The sequence below is a fragment of the Herpailurus yagouaroundi genome, unplaced genomic scaffold, assembly GCF_014898765.1.
Source record: "Herpailurus yagouaroundi ecotype Mexico unplaced genomic scaffold, PumYag 186, whole genome shotgun sequence".
NCBI lineage: Eukaryota > Metazoa > Chordata > Mammalia > Carnivora > Felidae > Herpailurus > Herpailurus yagouaroundi.
Genome location: NW_024412417.1, coordinates 15,481,430 through 15,501,256, shown reverse-complemented (window position 1 = coordinate 15,501,256; position 19,827 = coordinate 15,481,430). Strand labels below are relative to the sequence as shown.

At 41.2% G+C, this 19,827-nt stretch overlaps 1 protein-coding gene across 2 annotated transcripts in view; it reads left to right on the top strand.

Moving 5' to 3' along the window:
* Positions 1-19,827, top strand: part of DPYS (dihydropyrimidinase) — an 80,172-nt gene that overhangs the window by 22,260 nt on the left and 38,085 nt on the right. For both annotated transcript variants that reach the window (XM_040494226.1, XM_040494225.1), the window contains exons 5-7: positions 10,014-10,170; positions 11,110-11,251; positions 13,358-13,500. In XM_040494226.1, coding sequence (XP_040350160.1) covers positions 10,014-10,170; positions 11,110-11,251; positions 13,358-13,500 — 442 coding nt within the window. The remainder of the gene's footprint in view (positions 1-10,013; positions 10,171-11,109; positions 11,252-13,357; positions 13,501-19,827) is intronic.

Sequence of the window (19,827 nt, the reverse complement as noted above, 5' to 3'; positions counted from 1 at the left end):
ACATGTCTTTAACTCTAAAATTAGTTTTGCCAAAATTGCTTCTTATCACATGAAGGTTCAATCAGGATTTTTGTGCAATGTAATCCATTGATATCTTGTGTGAAGAGTAAACTCAGTTTCACACAGGCGCTCTTAATAGGGGCTACCAACCGTTTCTGGTTACCTCTCCCTGCTCCCCTTCCCCAAGAGAATTTCAGTATAAAAGAGCACAGCGGTTCAAAAAGAAAGCACTGCAGTTTTAAAGGTACAGTGCTAGTTTCTGCCACCAGGTGGCTCTGTTGCCAACTCTATGGAATTGGTGGTTCTGTAATTATTTGCTTTGTAAATCATGTACCCTGTCCTAAAGCCTGTCAGTCAGGTCCATAATGTCAGAGTATGATTTAAAAAATAGCAAAGTCAGTGGAAACTGTCGATCTTAATCCACTATCAAGCTGCAATTTTGACGGTTCTGTCAGGAAACAGTTTCTTGATCTAAGGGATACATTTTGTACTGGGATAGAATTCCATTAGGCACAGAGTAAAAGTCTAGAAAACGTTTTGGAATAAATCACAGGCAGAAAACTATTAAACTTAACTGTGGGCATTTTCATTTTATTGTAAATTTTAAATTGAATTTTGTTTTTTGAATATGTAAAACATTTACATGGTCCAAAAGCCAAAATTATAAATTAAAAAAAAGTATTCTCAGAGAAGTCCTGCTTCCTTCCCTAGCACCTTCATCCTATATCCCCATTAGTAATTATTTTTATTATTTTTTTCCCAACCTACCTCTAAAGTGTTTCTCTTTATTAAAAAAGAATATATGCATATTCTTATTTCTCTTTTCTTTCCTACTTGAGAGGTAAAATAGTATACTTCGTGTTCTGTATTTTGCTTTTTTTCCCTACATGAAAATAGGTCCTAAAGGTCAGCTCACGTTAGGTATGGAGAGTTTCATCATTCTTTCCTACAGGTGCAGAGTATGTCGCTGTATCTGCTCAACTACTCCCCTACTGATGGATACGTGAGCTGTTGTCAGTCTTTAGCTCTTTCGTATAAAACCACAGTGGTGGACTTATGCATGTGCTATTTTATATGTGGACGGTATATTAGTTTTCTGTTGCTGCCATAAAAGATTGTCACAAGCTTCATAGTTTAAGACAACACGAATGCGTTCTCTTACAGTTCTGGAGGTCGGAAGTCTAACACATGTCTCACTGTGCCACAACCAAGCTGTCAGCCATGCTTACTCTTTCCCGGAGGCTTACTCTCTCCCAGAGCTCCCGGAGGCTCCCGGACTCTCCAGGGGGAGAATCCCTTTCCTTGCCTTTTCTAGCTTCCAGGGACCACCCGCATTCCTTGGTTCATACTTCCCTTGCTCCGCTTCCAAAGCTGCCATGGTGGGCGGAGAACATTGCATCATTCTGCTCTCCTCGTCTGCCCCTCTCTTCTATTTCAAGGACCCTTGGATTACATTGAACCCACCCGTTTAATCCGGGATAAAGTCCTTATTTCAAAGTTCTTAATTTAATCACATCTGCAAAGTCCTTTTTGCCATGTAGGATAACATATTCACAGGTTTTAGGGATGAGGACACGGACATCTGTGGGGCGCCATTAGTCTGAGCCACAGAAGAGAATCCTCAGAGTAGAGTCCTAAAAGTAAGACTCCTAGTTCAAAGGGTAAATGCTCAGACGTACTTTTTGGATACTGGTAAATCCCTTTCCAAAGGGGTTGTAAATGAGATATCTAAAATGTCAACCCAGATGTTTTAGCTGGGTCAGACTTACTGTAGTAACACTTGTGAAAATCCTCTATTGCACCACTGTCAGAAGCAGCAAAAGTCCAGAATAAATTGGCATAAGAGGGTCCCCCCCCCTGGCATGCGACCTCTCACATGTGATCAAGCAGGAACCCAGAGGGAGAAGGGGGTGGGTTGGACATAAATGATGCTAAACTGTTCACATGGTGACTGTATCAGTCAACCCAAGGGCAAGTTCCTGGGGAGTATAGAGTGACAAGCACTTTTGGACCACACTGACCTTTTATTCATTTATTATCTAACATAATTTCTGAACACAAAAGAACAATACACATCTATTCATTGTTATCATGTTTAAATAAGAAACAATTCAGCCTATAGATTTATGCTATGAACACTTCCTATCTGTAAATACCTTTGCCAGCCCATTCTATCACCAGGGCCTTACCATCAGTGTGGTCCCTAGAGCCTGTTTCAGATTCTGTGTCTCCCTCTCTCTGACCCTCCCCCATTCATGCTCTGTCTCTCTCTGTCTCAAAAATAAACGTTAAAAAAAAAAAAAAAACAAGAGTAAGAAAAGTGGCTACATGTTGACTGCATTGTGCCACTCCCAGGCCAGTGCAAGTAGAGGTCTCCATGGGCCTCTGGTTCCTCCAGGGGGAAAGAGGATTTCAGGGGACTCTGCAGGGCTTCACTGTTGGGAATCTGACTGTGGTAAAGAAGGGAAGGGCTGCAGCAGCCAGCACTCGGATCTTGACAGAGAATTCATACCTGCAGTACCCAAGTAATAGTCCCAAACAGCAACTTGACTCATCTGTACAACCAAGTTGGGGGCACATTCTGACCACGGACCTCTGTGGGGTGCAGATCTGCCTGATTTAGATCTATAAGCAAGGAGGTTTGCTGACCCTAGAGCCTGGTTTGCTCATGCCCAGGCAAGGAGCTGAGTCACAACTCCACCTGCTGAGGGACTGCCTTCCAATCCTGCCTGATGGGACAGGCTGGCAGCAGCTCCTGGAAGCTGTGTGGCCCAGCAGCTCTCAGACCAAGAGAAGAGCAGACAGAAGCAATAGTTTGCCGAGCAAAGCTGATGAATGGCACTGTTTGGCCAGGGAATGTGGGGTGCAGTATGGCATGAGTTAAGGCAGCAAACAAAAAGCTTTACCAGTTTTAGGGCTACTTTGCCCCCCGTGCCTGGCCAAGAAATCTCACTTATAGCCCCACTTGTCACTGAATACAGTCTTTAGCCTGTCTAAACAGAACGCTTAACCAGAGCACACAGGAAGGTGCTCTGCCCATTCAACAGCCTTACGGTGGCACTTGAACAGAGAGCATAGTCAGTGGCTTCCCCCACCTGCAGAGTAAAACCAGTAGCCTCACCTGACAGAGAATTCAATGCACACCCAGGCTTGATTTGGGCCCTCAGACAATGAGCTGTAATGGCCTCGAGTCCAGGCCTGCTGCTCTGCCAGGGCAGGGAAGCTAAGTTGTAGTTCCACTGGCTTCTGAATACAGTATCCTGACCATCTAGGAAGCCTGACCACAGATTTCAGGCCAACCACAGAGCCCATCCTACAGCCTCACTTGGGTAGAGAACCAAGCCAGCAGTCTTACCCAACCAACTGTCCTCAGCCAGTGGCACACCCCATCCCTGTCCCCAGAACCCAAACAGTTGTGTCAGCCAACAATAGACCTTAATAGCTCGCCCCCACCTGCCCAGACTCATTACCAGCAGACACACTCAGAAACCCAAACTGAGCGGACTGGTGAATTGTCTCTGTCAAAGCAACCCTGTAAGGTCTGGAAGAGGACCCCAATTACTCTAATGTGCAGACTACCAACATAAGAAATCAAAGATCACAAAAAATCGGGTAAATATGATACCATCAAAGGAAACTAATAAAGCTCCAACAATTGACCTTAACAAAAATGGAGACCTATGAAATGTCAGACAAAGAATTCAGAATAATCCTATTAAAGAAGTTTAGTGAACTACAAGAAGCAGACGGGCAACTAAATGAAATTAGGAAAACAGGGCATGAACAAAACATTTGATGAAGGCAATAGCAACCATCAAAAAACAAACAAAACCCAAAAATCTTAGAGTTAATAAAATAGAATAATTGAACTGAAGAGTTCAACAGGGAGTTTCAGAAGTAGACTCGACCAGGCAGAGGAAAGAATCAAGGGCTGGATGATAGAACCTGGGACATTACCCAGAGAGAAGACTAAAGAGGAAAAAAAGAATGCAAGAGTGAAGAAAGCCAACAGGCATTATGGAACACAGTGAAAGAACCAAAAACAACACTCAGGTTATGGCCATTCCAGAAGGAGAAGAGAAAGAGGTGCCAAGTGCCCTTCCCACCCTGGGAAAAATGCTCACCATGACTTCCTCTACTTCGAGTTCAGGCTATAGTGGAGGCTCCCTCTACTTTCCTTCATAAGCTGTTGCCATCTCTCCGCTTTGTCTTCCTAAAATCTACCCAGACTTCTGGCCAGCCCCGGTCCCCCCTTCATTCTCAGAGCAGTTGTGGGTTTGGGCCATCTCTTGTACAGCTTTGCCAGGGTTTGGGTGTGAACTGGGAAGAAAGAGATAGAAATGCACATTCGGTCCACCAACTCTAACTTGAAGCCTGAGGTTTCCCTTTGTTCATACCTTGATGTTTTCTTTTAACACTTGCGATAAAAAGCAAAGAGCGGGTTACAGGAAAAAGAATAAGAATGTCATGGGCAAGCCATTGAAATTGGAGTTGCTTTTGACAGTTTGCAAGGAATTTAAATTTCATGCTTATTTCTAGTCTTAGTTCATCTAAATTGAGTAACCAGAACTAGGTTAGTTGTCATCCTTCATGTGAGAAACCACTTTTGCAAAAATGAGGTAAGGGAACCAGAAGGCTGTACCTAGAATGATATCCTTTTTTCTTTTAGAAGCAGAATCTGCTGCCCTTGCTTCATACCCCACACATAAAGTTGGACCAACCAGCTGGATTTGTGTCACATATAGAAGTTCCCATCTGCCCGGCCCCAGACCGCTTTCACTCACTGCAGTCTTTGTCCAAATAGTGTATGTGTCAATATGTGCCATTGGCTTCAGTGACACTTTTTATTTTGGTTTGAGTAGCTTTGGTTATATACGTTCCTTTTCTCCATATATTGGCATCGGGAATTATTAATGGCCTTTCAAAAAAAATATATCGTTTACCTTCCCCTCCCTTTCCAATAGAACATGGATTCACTGTTTTTCTGGTGCTTTATTTGTAATGGTGGTGACTTCTCTCAGAACTTACTTGATGTCTACTTATGTATATCTGTTATAATTTATTTTCCAACTATGACTGAAATTTTTCATCCCTTTTTTTTTTAGTTTCCAGTTTAACTTGTCTCAATAGAGTTCAACTCTATTTTGTATCCATATTCCTGACTATAGGGTACAAATAGGACTCTCATCTGAATTTGTTAATAAAATGTTTTCTTTATACTTTTTACATAAAGAAAACCAAATTATGGACACCAGATATATGCTAGTCACAGGGCTCTAGGCATTGGATTTGCAAAAATGATGAAGTTAATTTTGATCCTCAAGTAACTTATGGTGAACTGGGCTACATTGTGGTTGGGGTTTTTTTGTTTGTTTGGGGTGGTTTGGCTTTCCTTATTGGAGAAAGCTTTACTTTCCAAGTTTATTGCTGTAAAATATAAACTTCTATTACAGAGAGGTTTTAAATGTCTTATTTTCCACTTTATTTAAACTCTGGGTTACTTACCTCTCCTCCCCCTGCCCAGCCATATTCCTTTTGTGTTTTAAAAGATGGGGAGGAAGGTCCATCCAGGGGCCTTTCTCTCTCTCTGTGTTTGAGTTGACCGATGTTTGTTAGAGCTGAACAAGAGTAAGTCAAATCTTGTTATCTTATCACAAGCATGTTTTACTGATGCTTAGTAACCCATGCTGTTCCTAAGGAAGGATTATTATGCAGCTCAATCAAGGTGATCTGAATCTCAGGCTTTCTTTTTTTGTATGTGAACATCTAAACACTCCCTTGACCTTTAAATTTAGAGCAAGGTGATCTACCTTATGACCAACTGCAAAGCAGTTGAAGATTGGCCATTTTAAAACACTTTTTAAAAAGAATTGTGTAACCATAAGGAAACTGACATTTGTGGAATGTATTTGCTGCAGTAACAAAGTACCACAGATTGGGCAGTTTAAGCAACAGAAACGAATATTCTTACAGTATCAGAGATTAGAAGATCAAAGTGTTGACAGGGTTGGTTCTGAGGGCGGCAAAGGATGTACTGCGGACCTCTGTCCTTTGTCTGTAGACGACTGTCTTCTCCCTGTGCCTTCACACTGTCTTCCCTCTGTATGTATCTGTGTCCAAATTTCCTCTTCTTAGAAGACCCCTCTCATATTGGATTAGGGCTTACCCTAATGACCTCATTTTAATTTAATTACCTTTATAAAGGACCCTCCAAATACAACCACATTGTGACATACTGCAGGTTAGGACTTTACCATTTGAATTTTGGCAAGGGGCACAATTCAGCCCATAACATGAAGTGAACCCAGAGTCCCAAGAAGATGCTAAGTACTTTCATATATATTGAAAGTATTTGATGTATTTGATCCTCACAAAATTGCCACACTGGAGAGACATTGTGACCCCACTTCATAGAGGAGAAAAACTGAGACTAAGAACAATCAGTCGTCTTGCATACGGTCGCCGTCTAAAAAGTAGCAAAATCAGGATTTGAACCCAAATCTGTGTGATCTACTCTATTATGTTGCTTCTATGTGTTTTCCTTCTCAGTGTTTTCCATTCTGTGTAAATGTAATATTTTGAACCAAAACAGACCCCAGAAAGGTTCTACTCTATCCTTCTTGCTAGGAAAAAATAGTTTTATAGATGTGCTTGGCTTTCTGTTGGTAGCCAGTGCTTCTACTCCGGGCCACCTGTGCTGGCTTCTCCGCATTTTCCAACCTTTTATAACAGATCTTGGGACTTGACTAAGTGCTGTTCACAAATCTAGACAAGGTGTGAACATCTGCTCTATCACTTTCATCTGATAAATGCCTTGACATGTTTCATCATTTGGAAATCTTTAGAATCTCTTAGAGGGCAGAAGTCCTTAACGTAGGAGATAGCATCCTAAGTGCAGAGACTTTTTTGGTTTTGGGCCAAACGATGGAGAAAGAAAGAGAGAACCTGTATGGGTAGACAGGGAATGATACAATGTGAACCTTGCTGAGACTGTGGGTGGAGATTAATGATGAAGATGCCCTATCTCCGGAGAGTTGTTGAAACCATGTGCCTCAAATGTAATCAGGAGAGCACCAGACTAGGACGGATATAGCACTTTTCATTACCAACCTGCTAAGCGTAGTAAATGACACCAGTAAATGAAATTGGAAAATTTCCCAGCCACAACCACAAAGAGCTTGTGGTTGATTTAAACATTTAAAAACACATGCTCTTTACCAAGAAATGAAGAATAACACTTTTCCTGGTAACGCAATGTGTATGTACGATAAGTCAAAATACTAGGATTCTAATTCTGGTTTATCACTTACTACCTGTGTGACTTGGGCAAATTAGTTAGTCTCATTGAGCATCAGATGCTTTATCTGTCACACCAGCTTGAGGGTTGCTGTGAAAGCCAAATGAGATACGTGAATTTCAAACTGTATTTGCAGTGCTATAAGATGTTAGATATTTTTGTTTTTCTTATTTTATTTTTGGCCTAAATCTAATAAAGCCCACAATTATGCTGAATTATCTAGTGTGATTCTCCAATTTACGAATTACCCAGTCCCTTCATTTTCCTTCCCTTTTTTACTTCTTGCATACTATCTGTTTTGTTGTTGTTGTTGTTGTTGTTGTTGTTGTTGTTATTGTTGTTGTCAGAGAACCATTGTGAAAAAGGAGGTAGAGTAGTTAGGAATTTTTAGCTCTTATTTAAATTTTTTAATATATTTGCAGATGCTTAATGAATGGGGAGACAGTCGAAAATAGCCCAGTTAATGAAGAGTTTGTTGTGTATACCAACACAGTGGCCTGTCACATTTTAAAGGTGTTAAAGCCTTCCAAGGAGATTACATGTCATCTGGTTTCAAAACAGTCCTGGCAGACTCCTGCTAGTTGCTGACACTTTTAATTTTTCCTGAGAGCTAATAAATTTGTAGAACTTTGAAACTGTGTTCCCATCTCACCTTGGTGGGCCAAATGATTGAATAGAGCATGTGATAAGAATCGTTCCCACATGATGAAGCACCACGGAAAATCCTGAGTTGACAGTTTGTAAACCGATTGCAGATCAAGTCTCTGAGTTTTTCAGTGTCTGAGCATCTCTTGGGATAGGAAGGTCACTACATGCCTGCAAGTCAGATATTGGGTCCATCTTTCTATCCCTCCAGCAAATAGTACATTACCTCTTAGTTCACATGAAAAAGGATTGCTTCTTGTTCTACACACCAGAACGAGATACCGGTGGCATTTCTTCTTTCCTGGGAGTAGGGCAGTAGGAAAGAGGATGGGGGTGGGATTCAGCCTGTGTGTGTGTGTGTGTGTGTGTGTGTGTGTGTGTGTGTGTGTGATGAAAGTGAAAGATCTTAGCCATGGCTATCTTGGGGCATAACTTTTATTGACCATGTTTGGTACTTGGTTACTTAAGAAGCAAGGTTTGTTAGGCTTCAGTAAGCCTTGTCTTGTGGTTTGCAAGAGGAAAGCGGGAAGAGATGATTTGGGAGGTAATAGGATGCTACATTCTAGTAGTACACGACGAAAGCAGCTGGTGGCCATCCGCTGTCAGTACTCTCTGAAGAAATGAGTTAATTTCAGTTCTATATCGAGGATTTGAGCTGAAATCTGGTGACTGACTGGCCCGAGTGAGCTAGTTAGGTGTGCCAGGATCTGTTTACTCTGTGTTCACCTCTGTGGCTGCTTGGGGATGATCAGCTTGATGTTGGTGTATCTATTATTCCAACAAATGCTAATCACAGATAGGATTCTGATTTTAAATTCAAATTTACTCTGCACTATTAGCTTTTCTAACACCGTTTGCTTGTGATGGCCTTATTTGCATGATTTTTAGAATATGCATTGCTGGCTACAATTATATTATCTGAGTGCTCTTTCTATTTAACATAAGTTTTTGGAGGAAGTTTTTTGTTTTTTGTTTTTTTTCTCAAGGGTGTGAACAGATTCTCAGTGTATTTGCAGTAGAGATATACTGTGGTTAAACTCCACATGACCATGTGGTAATTGTCATCAGGGGTATAGCACAGAAGTTAGGAGTAAAAAATGCCCAGATTCAGATCCTGACTCCTCCACTTCATTGATGGCATGTGGAGTACATGTAATGCAACTGTGCAGAAGTCATTTCACTTCTGTTATAATAACAGAAGCTATTTAAAAGACAAGCTTTTTCTTCATCTTTTAGTGGAGATAATGATAGCACCTCCCCGGTAGGGTTTTGAGATCCTTTCATTAGAATGGCACACATATCAGCCAGCATTTGCTAGATCATGCTGCACTAACAGATACATCTAAAATATCAATGGTTTATAACTGCAGAGATTTATTTCTCATTCATACTCATGTCCGTCATTGGTCGGCTCTACCTCTGTTCCACATTCTCTTCATCCTGAGGGACAACTGAAGAAGCAGTCTCTGATAGTCTAAGGTCAGAAAGAAAACTCACTGTGGCTTTAACAGCTTCTGCTTGGAAGCAGCCCATGTTACTTCCATTCATGTTTAATTGGCCAAAGTAAGCCACGTGGTCAAGCCTAGTATCAGTGAGAGCATATAATCGTCTACCACAACACGTATGGACATTGACTGGAACATAGTAGATGCTCAATAAGCAGTAGCTTTAATTTTTTTTAAAACCAGGTATCATTCTTTTTTTTTTTTCATGTTTATTTTTGAGCGAGAGAGAGAGAGAGAGAGTGTGCGCATGAATGGGGAAGGGGCAGAGAGATAGGGAGACAGAAGATCTGAAACGGGCTCTGTGCTGATAGCAGAGAGCCCGGTACGGAGCTTAAACACACAAACTGCGAGATCAAGACCTGAGCCGAAGTTGGACGCTTACCCGACTGAGCCACCCAGGTGCCCAAACAGTAGTTTTAATTTTTAAATCCTGTTCACAAAAGGTAAATTCCAGTTTGGGATTCCTATCATCCCTCACTAGCGCAGAGAAGACGAATATTTATGTTTGTCAGATGGTTCTCTTGAGAGCAAACTGAAGTACTGAATGCGTCCTTTGAAATTTCCAGGGAAAGTGGTCTATGGAGAACCCATAGCGGCAAGTCTCGGCACAGATGGCACTCACTACTGGCATAAAGACTGGCACCATGCAGCCCACCATGTTATGGGCCCACCCCTGCGACCAGACCCATCAACGCCTGACTTCCTCATGAATCTATTGGCTAAGTAATCTTTGAGCAGAGGGGTGTGAAGTGTTTTGCCAAAATAAGGTGTTAGATGAGTCTCAGATTTGAATGTAGGACATCTTGTCCACCATCTGAACTTCCATCGATCTCCAGTGTCCTGTTCTACTTGACATGATAGGTGCTGGGGACTCCCTTACCTGAGACCAACGAGCAGTGGCTTAATTGTGACATGGTGTCAAAATCTCTCCTGGACGCAGAGCAATCAGATAATTTTTACTGAAGTTTGACTCTCTTCTAATTGTTTCCTTGCCCTTTCTATCCTGTATAGAACCGGGTCTCTTCACTGTGCTTTGTTTCTATCATTCACATATTCCTGAATATCTTTCTGTGCTGCTGTAACCCCCAAGAACCAGATGTGCCTGTATAGGTACATCTCTGAGATTATTGGCAAGTCAAAGCAGGCTATCTGTTGCTGGTGACACGAACATCCTCAGCCAATTGTCACATGTCTGCCCATCACAACATTGGCATTTGGGCAGGAGCTGCCTCTGTCCACGTGGGTCACTGAGGCTCATCTTTGTGTAATGCTCTACTCACAAGGAATTTTCCCTTACGTTATTGCCAGTGACCCTAATATAATTGTCATCTAGAACGTGTCATCACTAATTTCTAGATAAGAAACTGAGCATTGAACAAACTCATAACCACAGAACCTACAAGTGAGGGAGCCTGGAACCAGTTTTTCTGGCCTGCACGTGATGGTGCATCAGGCTTCTTGTAAGGGTCTTATTTTCTAAAAGCGCTTCCTAGAATAGAGATGAGTATGGATGAAACACATACTTGAAACAGCTTCTCGTTCTCCACTGCAGTTTTCTGACTTTCAGTTGAGGAGCGTCAGGAGAACCGGAAAGTTCTGGTAGTTTCCTCTTGACGTCTTTTATGTATTTATCACACACTTTGGTGTGTTCTTCTTTTCCAGTGGTGATCTAACCACAACAGGAACTGACCACTGCACTTTCAACACCTGCCAGAAAGCTCTTGGGAAGGATGATTTCACGAAGATTCCCAATGGGGTGAATGGTGTTGAGGACCGGATGTCAGTAATATGGGAAAAAGGCGTGGTGAGTTTCACGGGACCCAGCTTGTTTTGCTGAACTCTGTAACCAGGATCTGGCTTGTTTCAGGATCAGAGTGTTGCAAACTGTCAGAGAAAGGCTTTTTGATTGTTTTTATTACAGTGGAGACTGGGAATGCAGCACCATGACCACGGCCACCCCATTCCTCCAGGGTAACAATAAGAAACAATTTTCTTCTCACATAATTTAGTTCAGAAGATACATCGCATCATTATGCAGACATTAGGAGGTAAATTTAGACTGGGTACCAGGAGGATTACTCTCCAAGTCAGTGAAATGTTATAGCCCTTCTACTTGATTTCTCATGGTTTTGAATCCCAGTTCCTCATGTGTCATTGGTGTAAACACTTGGAATGACTGAAAATACATGAAGGATTTTTATTATGTTCATAATAAATGAGAAAATTTTCTTTTTCATGAAATTTTTGTGGATGTCTCTTTTTGAGGACCGTTGAATATCATATTTTTGAAACTTCTGTGTAAAGTCACATAAATAATAATCCAGAGTCTAGAACAAGAGATTATTGTAAATACCCACAATTTAAAATGTTCTCCCTGAGCATGGAGAAGAATCAAGTGGCTAAATGTCCATATGCCAACCTGTCCAGCCATTTGACATGTGCAGTCGTAAAGATCAACAGGGGGAGACTTGCCTGGTTACACCACCATTGTCACACCATTCTCACCCATCTCTCAGAAACCCTCCCTTAGATGACACATTAACCATATCTCACACCTCAGAATCCCTTCCACATACCATTCATGTCTAACTCTTATTTACCAGTTCTTGTCAATTCTATTTCTAACATGTCTCCTTATTTTTATCTTTGTGTTTACTACTCTAGTTTGAGGCCCGTCCCTTGTTTGGACTATTCCAGTAGTCTTACAGCTGGTGCCCCTGCTGCCGGTCTCTCATTTGCTACGGCCTATGCTATAGTTTAGGACCAGAGCTGCCTTCCAAAGCCAAAGGGCTATTCATGCTTTCTTCTCTAAAATCCTTCAATATCCTCCATTATTTATGGGATGATATTTGAACAATTAATTTACATGTGAGGATCTTCAAAACATCTTGACAGCCCTATCTTCTGCTAATCATCCTTTTCACCTCTACCCAAACTCTAATCAACCCAGATGACTCTTCTGCTCTTCCTGTTTGCATAGATTTTCTTCCTGAAGTTTCAGCCTTTTTCTCTGAACTTGTGCTATTACAATGAGTATGTGCATTACAGCAAACTTTCATACTATATCAAGTGCATAAATGACTTCAAAGTGATAGACTATTTCTTAATAGCATCCAGGAACTGTTATTTTATGAAACATTAAGGGGGTTTGCTCATGGGAATATTACTCTCAGGATGTGGTTCTTCATCATTTTGTGAAACATTGACACACTGATAATTAAATAACCCTTAAGAATGCTTCTAACCATATAAATGTGCATAGGGATAAACTCTCAACATTTAAAAAAAACAAACCATATCAGTTTAGAGAGACCACATTTATCCAAAGTTAGTCCATATGAAAATCTCTTATAGTAGACTGTCCATGATCATTGGTTCATGTACATTTCAATAGCGCAAAATTTAACCTCTTGCATTGATTTTTTCCTCTTTCTAGAAGTGTTGTCATTGATTTAAAGGTCTGTCTTATTTTAACTCTATCATATTCTTCGTATTGTCTACATGATCATCTCATACATTTTAGGTCTGCAATAAACAAGCCAGATTAAAATTTAGTGGGTGGCAGTAGTAAACTCTAAACAAAAATTGAAACCACTATTGCTAACATTTAGCTGTTGTCTGTGTGATTCTGGGAAGGATGGGGGCAATTAGTGGGGGGTGGGCGTTAGACTGATAGGTTTTTGAAAAGTTGTCTTCAGGCTTCCATGTGTTACCCCATCATCCCCATCATTATCATTGTGATAATTTAAGACCTACCAGTATCCACAGATGTGTTATGCTCCCCAATATAAGAAATTAACTACAGTTCTGTTGAGTTTTAAGAGACAAATCTTGCACCTTAATTGATAGGAGATTTTTAAGCATATGGTCATTAAAGCAGATGCATTTTCTCTCTTGGATTGTTTTACAGCATAGTGGCAAAATGGATGAAAATCGATTTGTGGCAGTTACCAGCACAAATGCAGCTAAAGTCTTTAATCTCTATCCAAGAAAAGGAAGAATCGCGGTGGGATCAGATGCAGACATTGTGATTTGGGACCCAAAAGCCACAAGGTAGGTCTAAGTTCTTGTATTCCTTAGCTTCTCCAGGGAGAAGAAGCGCTAACTTGCAAAGAAATGATTTATTGGTCTTAATCAGACTCTTCTTGTGGGTGACTTATTTAGCCTGTATTTTGAGCCTGTGCACAAGATAAAAGTTTTGACGTACAAATATCCCTTTGTTTTCCTGGACACAGAGGACAAAAAAGTTGTGTTGCTTACCATTCCTTGGAAATGCATCTGTGTATAAAACCAATATGAATTTACCACTTCAATGGTAAGCTTGTCAGACACCTGAGTTCACATGGAGGGAAGGTATGGCACAATGAAGAAACTAGAAGGCTTAGTTTGGAAAGGGCTGAATTGAAAACCCAAAATAATTATAGCCTTTTTAAAGCTTTCAGATAGAAAAATTCCAGCACAAAGGATGTCACTTTTAGTTAGCCAGATTTTCCAGTTGATTTCATCTTGAGCTTGTCATTCCCAGTAGACTCCAGCGTTTTGTTTCCTATTTCCATAATTCTATGTTAATATTGCAGATTTCGCAAATTCCACCAACTCAGGAAAGCATTCAAGAGAGGCCGAAGCTCTGGTAATTTCTCCTTGTAAGACATCAGCAGAGACAACACCTGCATCCCAATTTGTGTTTTCTATAGCTTTTGCATTTGTAATGGAGAAAACCCCACCTACTTTAATATTGTATGTGTGTGCATGCATACGTGTGTAAATAGGGATACATACACCTTCTACCCCCGCCGAATGGCATTTATTCAAAGTCTACTGGGTTTATATGTTGTACTAAGCAGAAGTCTATAGTTTCTTGGAGGTGCTGTTGTCACAAAGACCCAGCTTCAGTTGAAATGCTCCTGGACTACCCTCTGGGGAAAAGAAGACTGAGAAGCATGAGAGCTACCATTGCTGTGAGCTTAAAAAATAAGCACCAGGTATTCCTGTAGAAAAGGCTTGTCTTTTTTAGTTTAACACTCTCTGGGGATTCCCTCTCAACCCAAGCACCAGTTCACACCACTGGCCATCCATAGTCATTGCAAGCAGCCTGTACTGAATGTGTACCACCTTGTTGCTGGTTTACAGTCATGCAGTGCAGGGCATGGTGGTACGAGCATCTTATTTAAGACGATGTCCTAAGATGCCAACGAGGAACAACTCAGGGTCTTTGTTGCTATGATATTAACAAGGAACTATTGCTTACTTAAGGACAAAATATCTGGTTGTCAAATCATCTAGGCCCCTCTCTGCAGAAGAAATGATGACAAATAAACTCACATTTGGAGCAGCTTCTCTACTAGACTAGAAAAAAAAATGTCCTTGGGGAGACAAAGGGAAAAAAAATTGCTTGGTCTTGGGTTGGTTTGCGGACAAATTGAGCATGCTGTGTTTAGAGAGCTCCTGGTGTCTTAAATATCACTCTACTCACGCTCTTGTACACCCAGCAGGGACCCGCCCAGCATCATTTCTGCTGTGATTCAAACAGTTTTGATTGCCCCCAAGTACTGGGACAGATAGATCTTTTGAAATGATTTGTGGCTTATGGAGATGATGAGACTTAATCAGGAAACCTCGAAAATTTCAAAAGGAAGAAAACTATCATGCAGAAAAATATTTGTGAAAAATGGTGTTTTTGAAGCATTGCATCTGGGCGAGTCCTAATAATGATAAAAATTAGCAACCATTTCTATTTGCACAGTTCTCCGTGGTTTAAAAAAAATATTTTTGTATGTAAAACGTGATCTCAAGGTAAAACAAACGGGACTCCCCCTTACGGTGATGGGAAGACCATAGCACAAGGGCGTCCATGACAGGTTTGATACAAGGATCCTTGATCCAGTGTCTTTGACTTTGCAAACTTTTAGGTCTTTCAGGAGATTCGGTACCATGCTATCTCCTAATGCCAAAGCAGAGAGCACTTTATACCGTACTTGTTTGCTCATGTTCCGCTTTTTCTTCCAATCAAGTGGTCCAGTCACGAAGAGACTTTCTGGATTTGATTCTATTCTGTATTCGTTTTCAAAAGTGAGGGAGAAATGAAAATCATCAGTTGAGCGATCCAGTGTCTAATAGAGTGAAGAACCATGGGAGGCCATTCCTGTGGTTCTTTTTAACCCTGCACCTGGCTCTCTCTGGCAGGATTCACCTTAAGCATATCCTTGGCTGTTTTAATTTGTGAAGGTGACACCAGCTCAGGGGTAGAGCATTGTCTTCCTTAGACAACTGGACAAAGAGAAATGATCCAAACCTATGGGTGTGAATAATTCACTTACTTTATTTCCACATATATTGTTGCTCGGTGGATATTTATAGGCTGTGATTATGTCTCTTTGAGTCATGTTTTCAGACGATACAAATTTAGAGCACTTTCGCACAAGTTTTAGTTGCTGATTTCTGTAACATTGTTTTGTCCTTCCTTTCCTATTCAGTTGTTGCAGAATAGCACATAATGATCCAGATGTTTACTTCTTATTTTTTCAGGTCTATATATTACCTGCTTGCTGTCCCTCATTTCTAGCCTAAGGTCAAACTAAAAAGTTTCTGTGCTTTTAAGTTTCTTTCTACCTCTCTTATCAAGTCTTTAATTTTCTTATTTGATGTTTGTCCTTCACTTTATAGCAGTCATGATAGCAGGAAATTAACTATTTACATTTTCATATACAAATCTTTTGAGATAAAGATACATATTGGCATTTATTTTTTTAATTTTTTTTCAATATATGAAATTTATTGTCAAATTGGTTTCCATACAACACCCAGTGCTCATCCCAAAAGGTGCCCTCCTCAATACCCATCACCCACCCTCTCCTCCCTCCCACCCCCCATCAACCCTTAGTTTGTTCTCAGTTCTCAACAGTCTCTTATGCTTTGGCTCTCTCCCACTCTAACCTCTTTTTTTTTTCCTTCCCCTCCCCCATGGGTTCCTGTTAAGTTTCTCAGGATCCACATAAGAGTGAAACCATATGGTATCTGTCTTTCTCTGTATGGCTTATTTCACTTAGCATCACACTCTCCAGTTCCATCCACATTGCTACAAAGGGCCATATTTCGTTTGTTCTCATTGCCACGTAGTACTCCATTGCGTATATAAACCACAATGTCTTTATCCATTCATCAGTTGATGGACATTTAGGCTCTTTCCACAATTTGGCTATTGTTGAGAGTGCTGCTATAAACATTGGGGTACAAGTGCCCCTATGCATCAGCACTCCTGTATCCCTTGGGTAAATTCCTAGCAGTGCTATTGCTGGGTCATAGGGTAGGTCTATTTTTAATTTTCTGAGGAACCTCCACACTGCTTTCCAGAGCGGCTGCACCAATTTGCATTCCCACCATATTGGCATTTAATTATTAGCTCAATGTCCTCTTTACCTACGTGTGCTTACTGCGCATGCCTGGGCACAGGGCTACATAGAAACAGCACGGGGGCGCCTGGGTGGCTCAGTCGTTTAAGCATCCAGCTGCAGCTCGGGTCACGATCTCAGAGTTTGTGGGTTCGAGCCCCATGTCGGGCTCTGTGCTGACAGCTTGGAGCTTGGAGCCTGCTTTGGATTCTATGTCTCCCTCTCCCGCTCTCTCTCTCTGCCCTTCCCTTGCTCACACTCTGTCTCTGTCTCTCAAAAATAAAATGAAACATTAAAAAAAAAACTTTTAAAAACAGCGCAGCCTAAGAGCCTGCTGAGTAGGTGCTGGTCACAGCTCCATCAGTGCCAAGCTGGGGACCCAGGCAGGTCAGTTAGGGTTCCTGAATAGCCTCTGTCTCATTTGTAAAATGAGATTATTAATAATTGTTAAGCCTACCTCATAAGATTTTTTGTTAGAATCCCATGAGATAATTTATGCGAAAATGTGTTGTAAATCAAGAAGGCGCTCCACAGAGACAAGATTTGTGTTGTTTTGGTTACTTCCTATTTATCTAGTTTAGCTGGTGTCGTTTCTTGCTTCAGTCTTCATTTTCAGGTGGTCATGGCTGTTCTCCTGAGGTGACCAGGGAGGTCGGTGAACCACTGGGTTCTCTGACCCTCAGATTCTTTTTAAAAACTGGAGACCTTTGTTTGTTTGTTTGCTTTGCTTTCGCATTTTGCTGTCCTTTTAAAAAATGGGGAAATGTTATCTTTACTTGGCAGGAAATACTGAAATGATCCAGCCCCCTTTGGATTTCTTTGACTTCTCCTTGCTTCTCCAACCCTTTAGTTTAAGAATTTTCTGTAAGCCACCCCCCCCCATTTTTTTGCACTATCATTATTCATCCTTTTCAATGTGAAAATTGCAGAATGTGGGAAACAGGAGAGAAGGGGTGGTTGAAGAGGGAGCTTCACAGACTAACGAATCTGGAAGAATATTTGAACAAAGAGAAAGTGTGTTTATTGTGCTTCCTATCAAAAGAGAGAATTTTGTGGGAACGGTATGCGGATTCCTTATCTAGGTCAGTCATAGCTCCGGCTCTCTCTATTCCTGGCCTGGTTGTTATGAGAAAGTTGCTCATCTGGGCTGGCTGTTCCTGACCAAAATTTATGCTGATGACCTCAACGAGGACCTTTCTGGTGCACAACAATATTTTTAGCCTTCTCTGACTGCCTGTACAGCACCCGTAGCTTCCCACTATCCTTAGCTGCTGCCCTGCCCCTGTCTGCGTCTGCCTCTTCCCACCTTGCAGACTGAGCTCACTGACTCCTGCACACCCACGTACAGTACCAGACCACAGTCCTTACTCACTGTCTTTCTCCCTCATTAACATTCTTGAAGTAGAATTCAGTCTTTAAGATCAATGTTTTATTTCAGAATAGTTTTAGATTTACATGAAAATTGCAAAGATAGCACAGAGGGTTCCCATATACCCCACACTCAGTTTCCGTTATTATTATCTTATATCCCTCTGGTGTATTTGTTATAATTAATAAACCAATACTGATATTTTACTATTAATTAGAGCCCATACTTTGAGGCTTCCTTAGATTTTACTTAATTTCCTTTTTCCTATTCCGGATCCCATCTAGGATACCACATGGCATTCAGTCATCATGGTTCCTTAGGCTCCAGTGGTCCATGAGTTTCTCTAACTTGTTTTTGATGACCTTGAAAGTTTTGAGGAGTACTGGTCAGGCATTTTGTAGACTGTCTCTCTATTACGGTTTTTCTGGTGTTTTTCTCATTATTAGCCTTGGGTCATGGGTATAGAGTGCCATTTTCATCCCATCCTTTGAAGGGTATATGCTGTCAACACGACTGTCACTGCTGATGTTGGCCTGGATCTGCTGGCTATGCAATTTACTCATTTTCCCCCCTTCCATATTGTACTTTTTAGAAGGAAGTCACTGTGCACAGCTCACACTTAGGGAGTGGAGAATTATGCTCTAGTTTTATGTGGTTTTATAAGTTTATTTTGAGAGAGAGAGAGAGCGAACACGAGTGGGTTGGGGCAGAGAGAGAGGGAAAGACAGAACCCCAAGGAGACTCTGAGCTGTCAGCTCAGAACCCAACTTGGAGCTCAATCCCATGAACTGTGAGATCATGACCTGAGCCGAAATCAAGAGTTGGATGCTTAACTGACTGAGCCACCCGGGCACCCCTCTAGTTTTATGTCTTAATTGATTCTATATCTTCAGGGCCTGGCCCAGTTCAGCACAGAGTAGAAGCACAATAAATGTTGAACGGGCAAGCAAGATGGATCCAGACTTGCACACTGCATGCGAGATTCGTGTAATTAAGAAATGGCTGCAAGTGCCTTATACACTTACAGTTCCCAAGAGAGTAGATCTTAAATGTTCTTACCGTGAAAAGGAAGTGGCAATTGTGTTACAGGATGGTGGGGTCAGCTCATGCTTGGTGGTGAGCATTTTGCACTATGTAAGTGTATCAAGTCACCTTAAATTCATACTATGTTACATGTCAGTTATACATTTTTTCATGTTTATTTATGTTGAGAGAGAGATTGAGAATGCAGGCAGAGGAGGGGCAGAGAGAGAATCTCAAGCAGGCTCCGTGCTGTCAGAGCAGAGCCCAGTGTGGAGCTCGAAGTCACGAACTGGGAGATCATGACCTGAGCCAAAACCAAGAGCTGATGCTTAACCAGCTGAGCCACCCAGGCACCCCTGTGTCAATTATATCTTAAGGTAACTGGTGAAAAATAAAGAAATGGCATGAGGGAAAATTGGAAAGATTCTATTGAGCAACAATTACAGTGAAAGGAAAAGTACAAAGAACAACATTTCCTCACCTTATGCTTTTAACTTATTGCAAGTTATCTATAAATGATTGTTGAATGAATGAAGGTGAATGTGAGTAGAAAGGATCTCCCAAGGAGAGGAGGAAGAATTGCTTCACTGGTCTTATTTT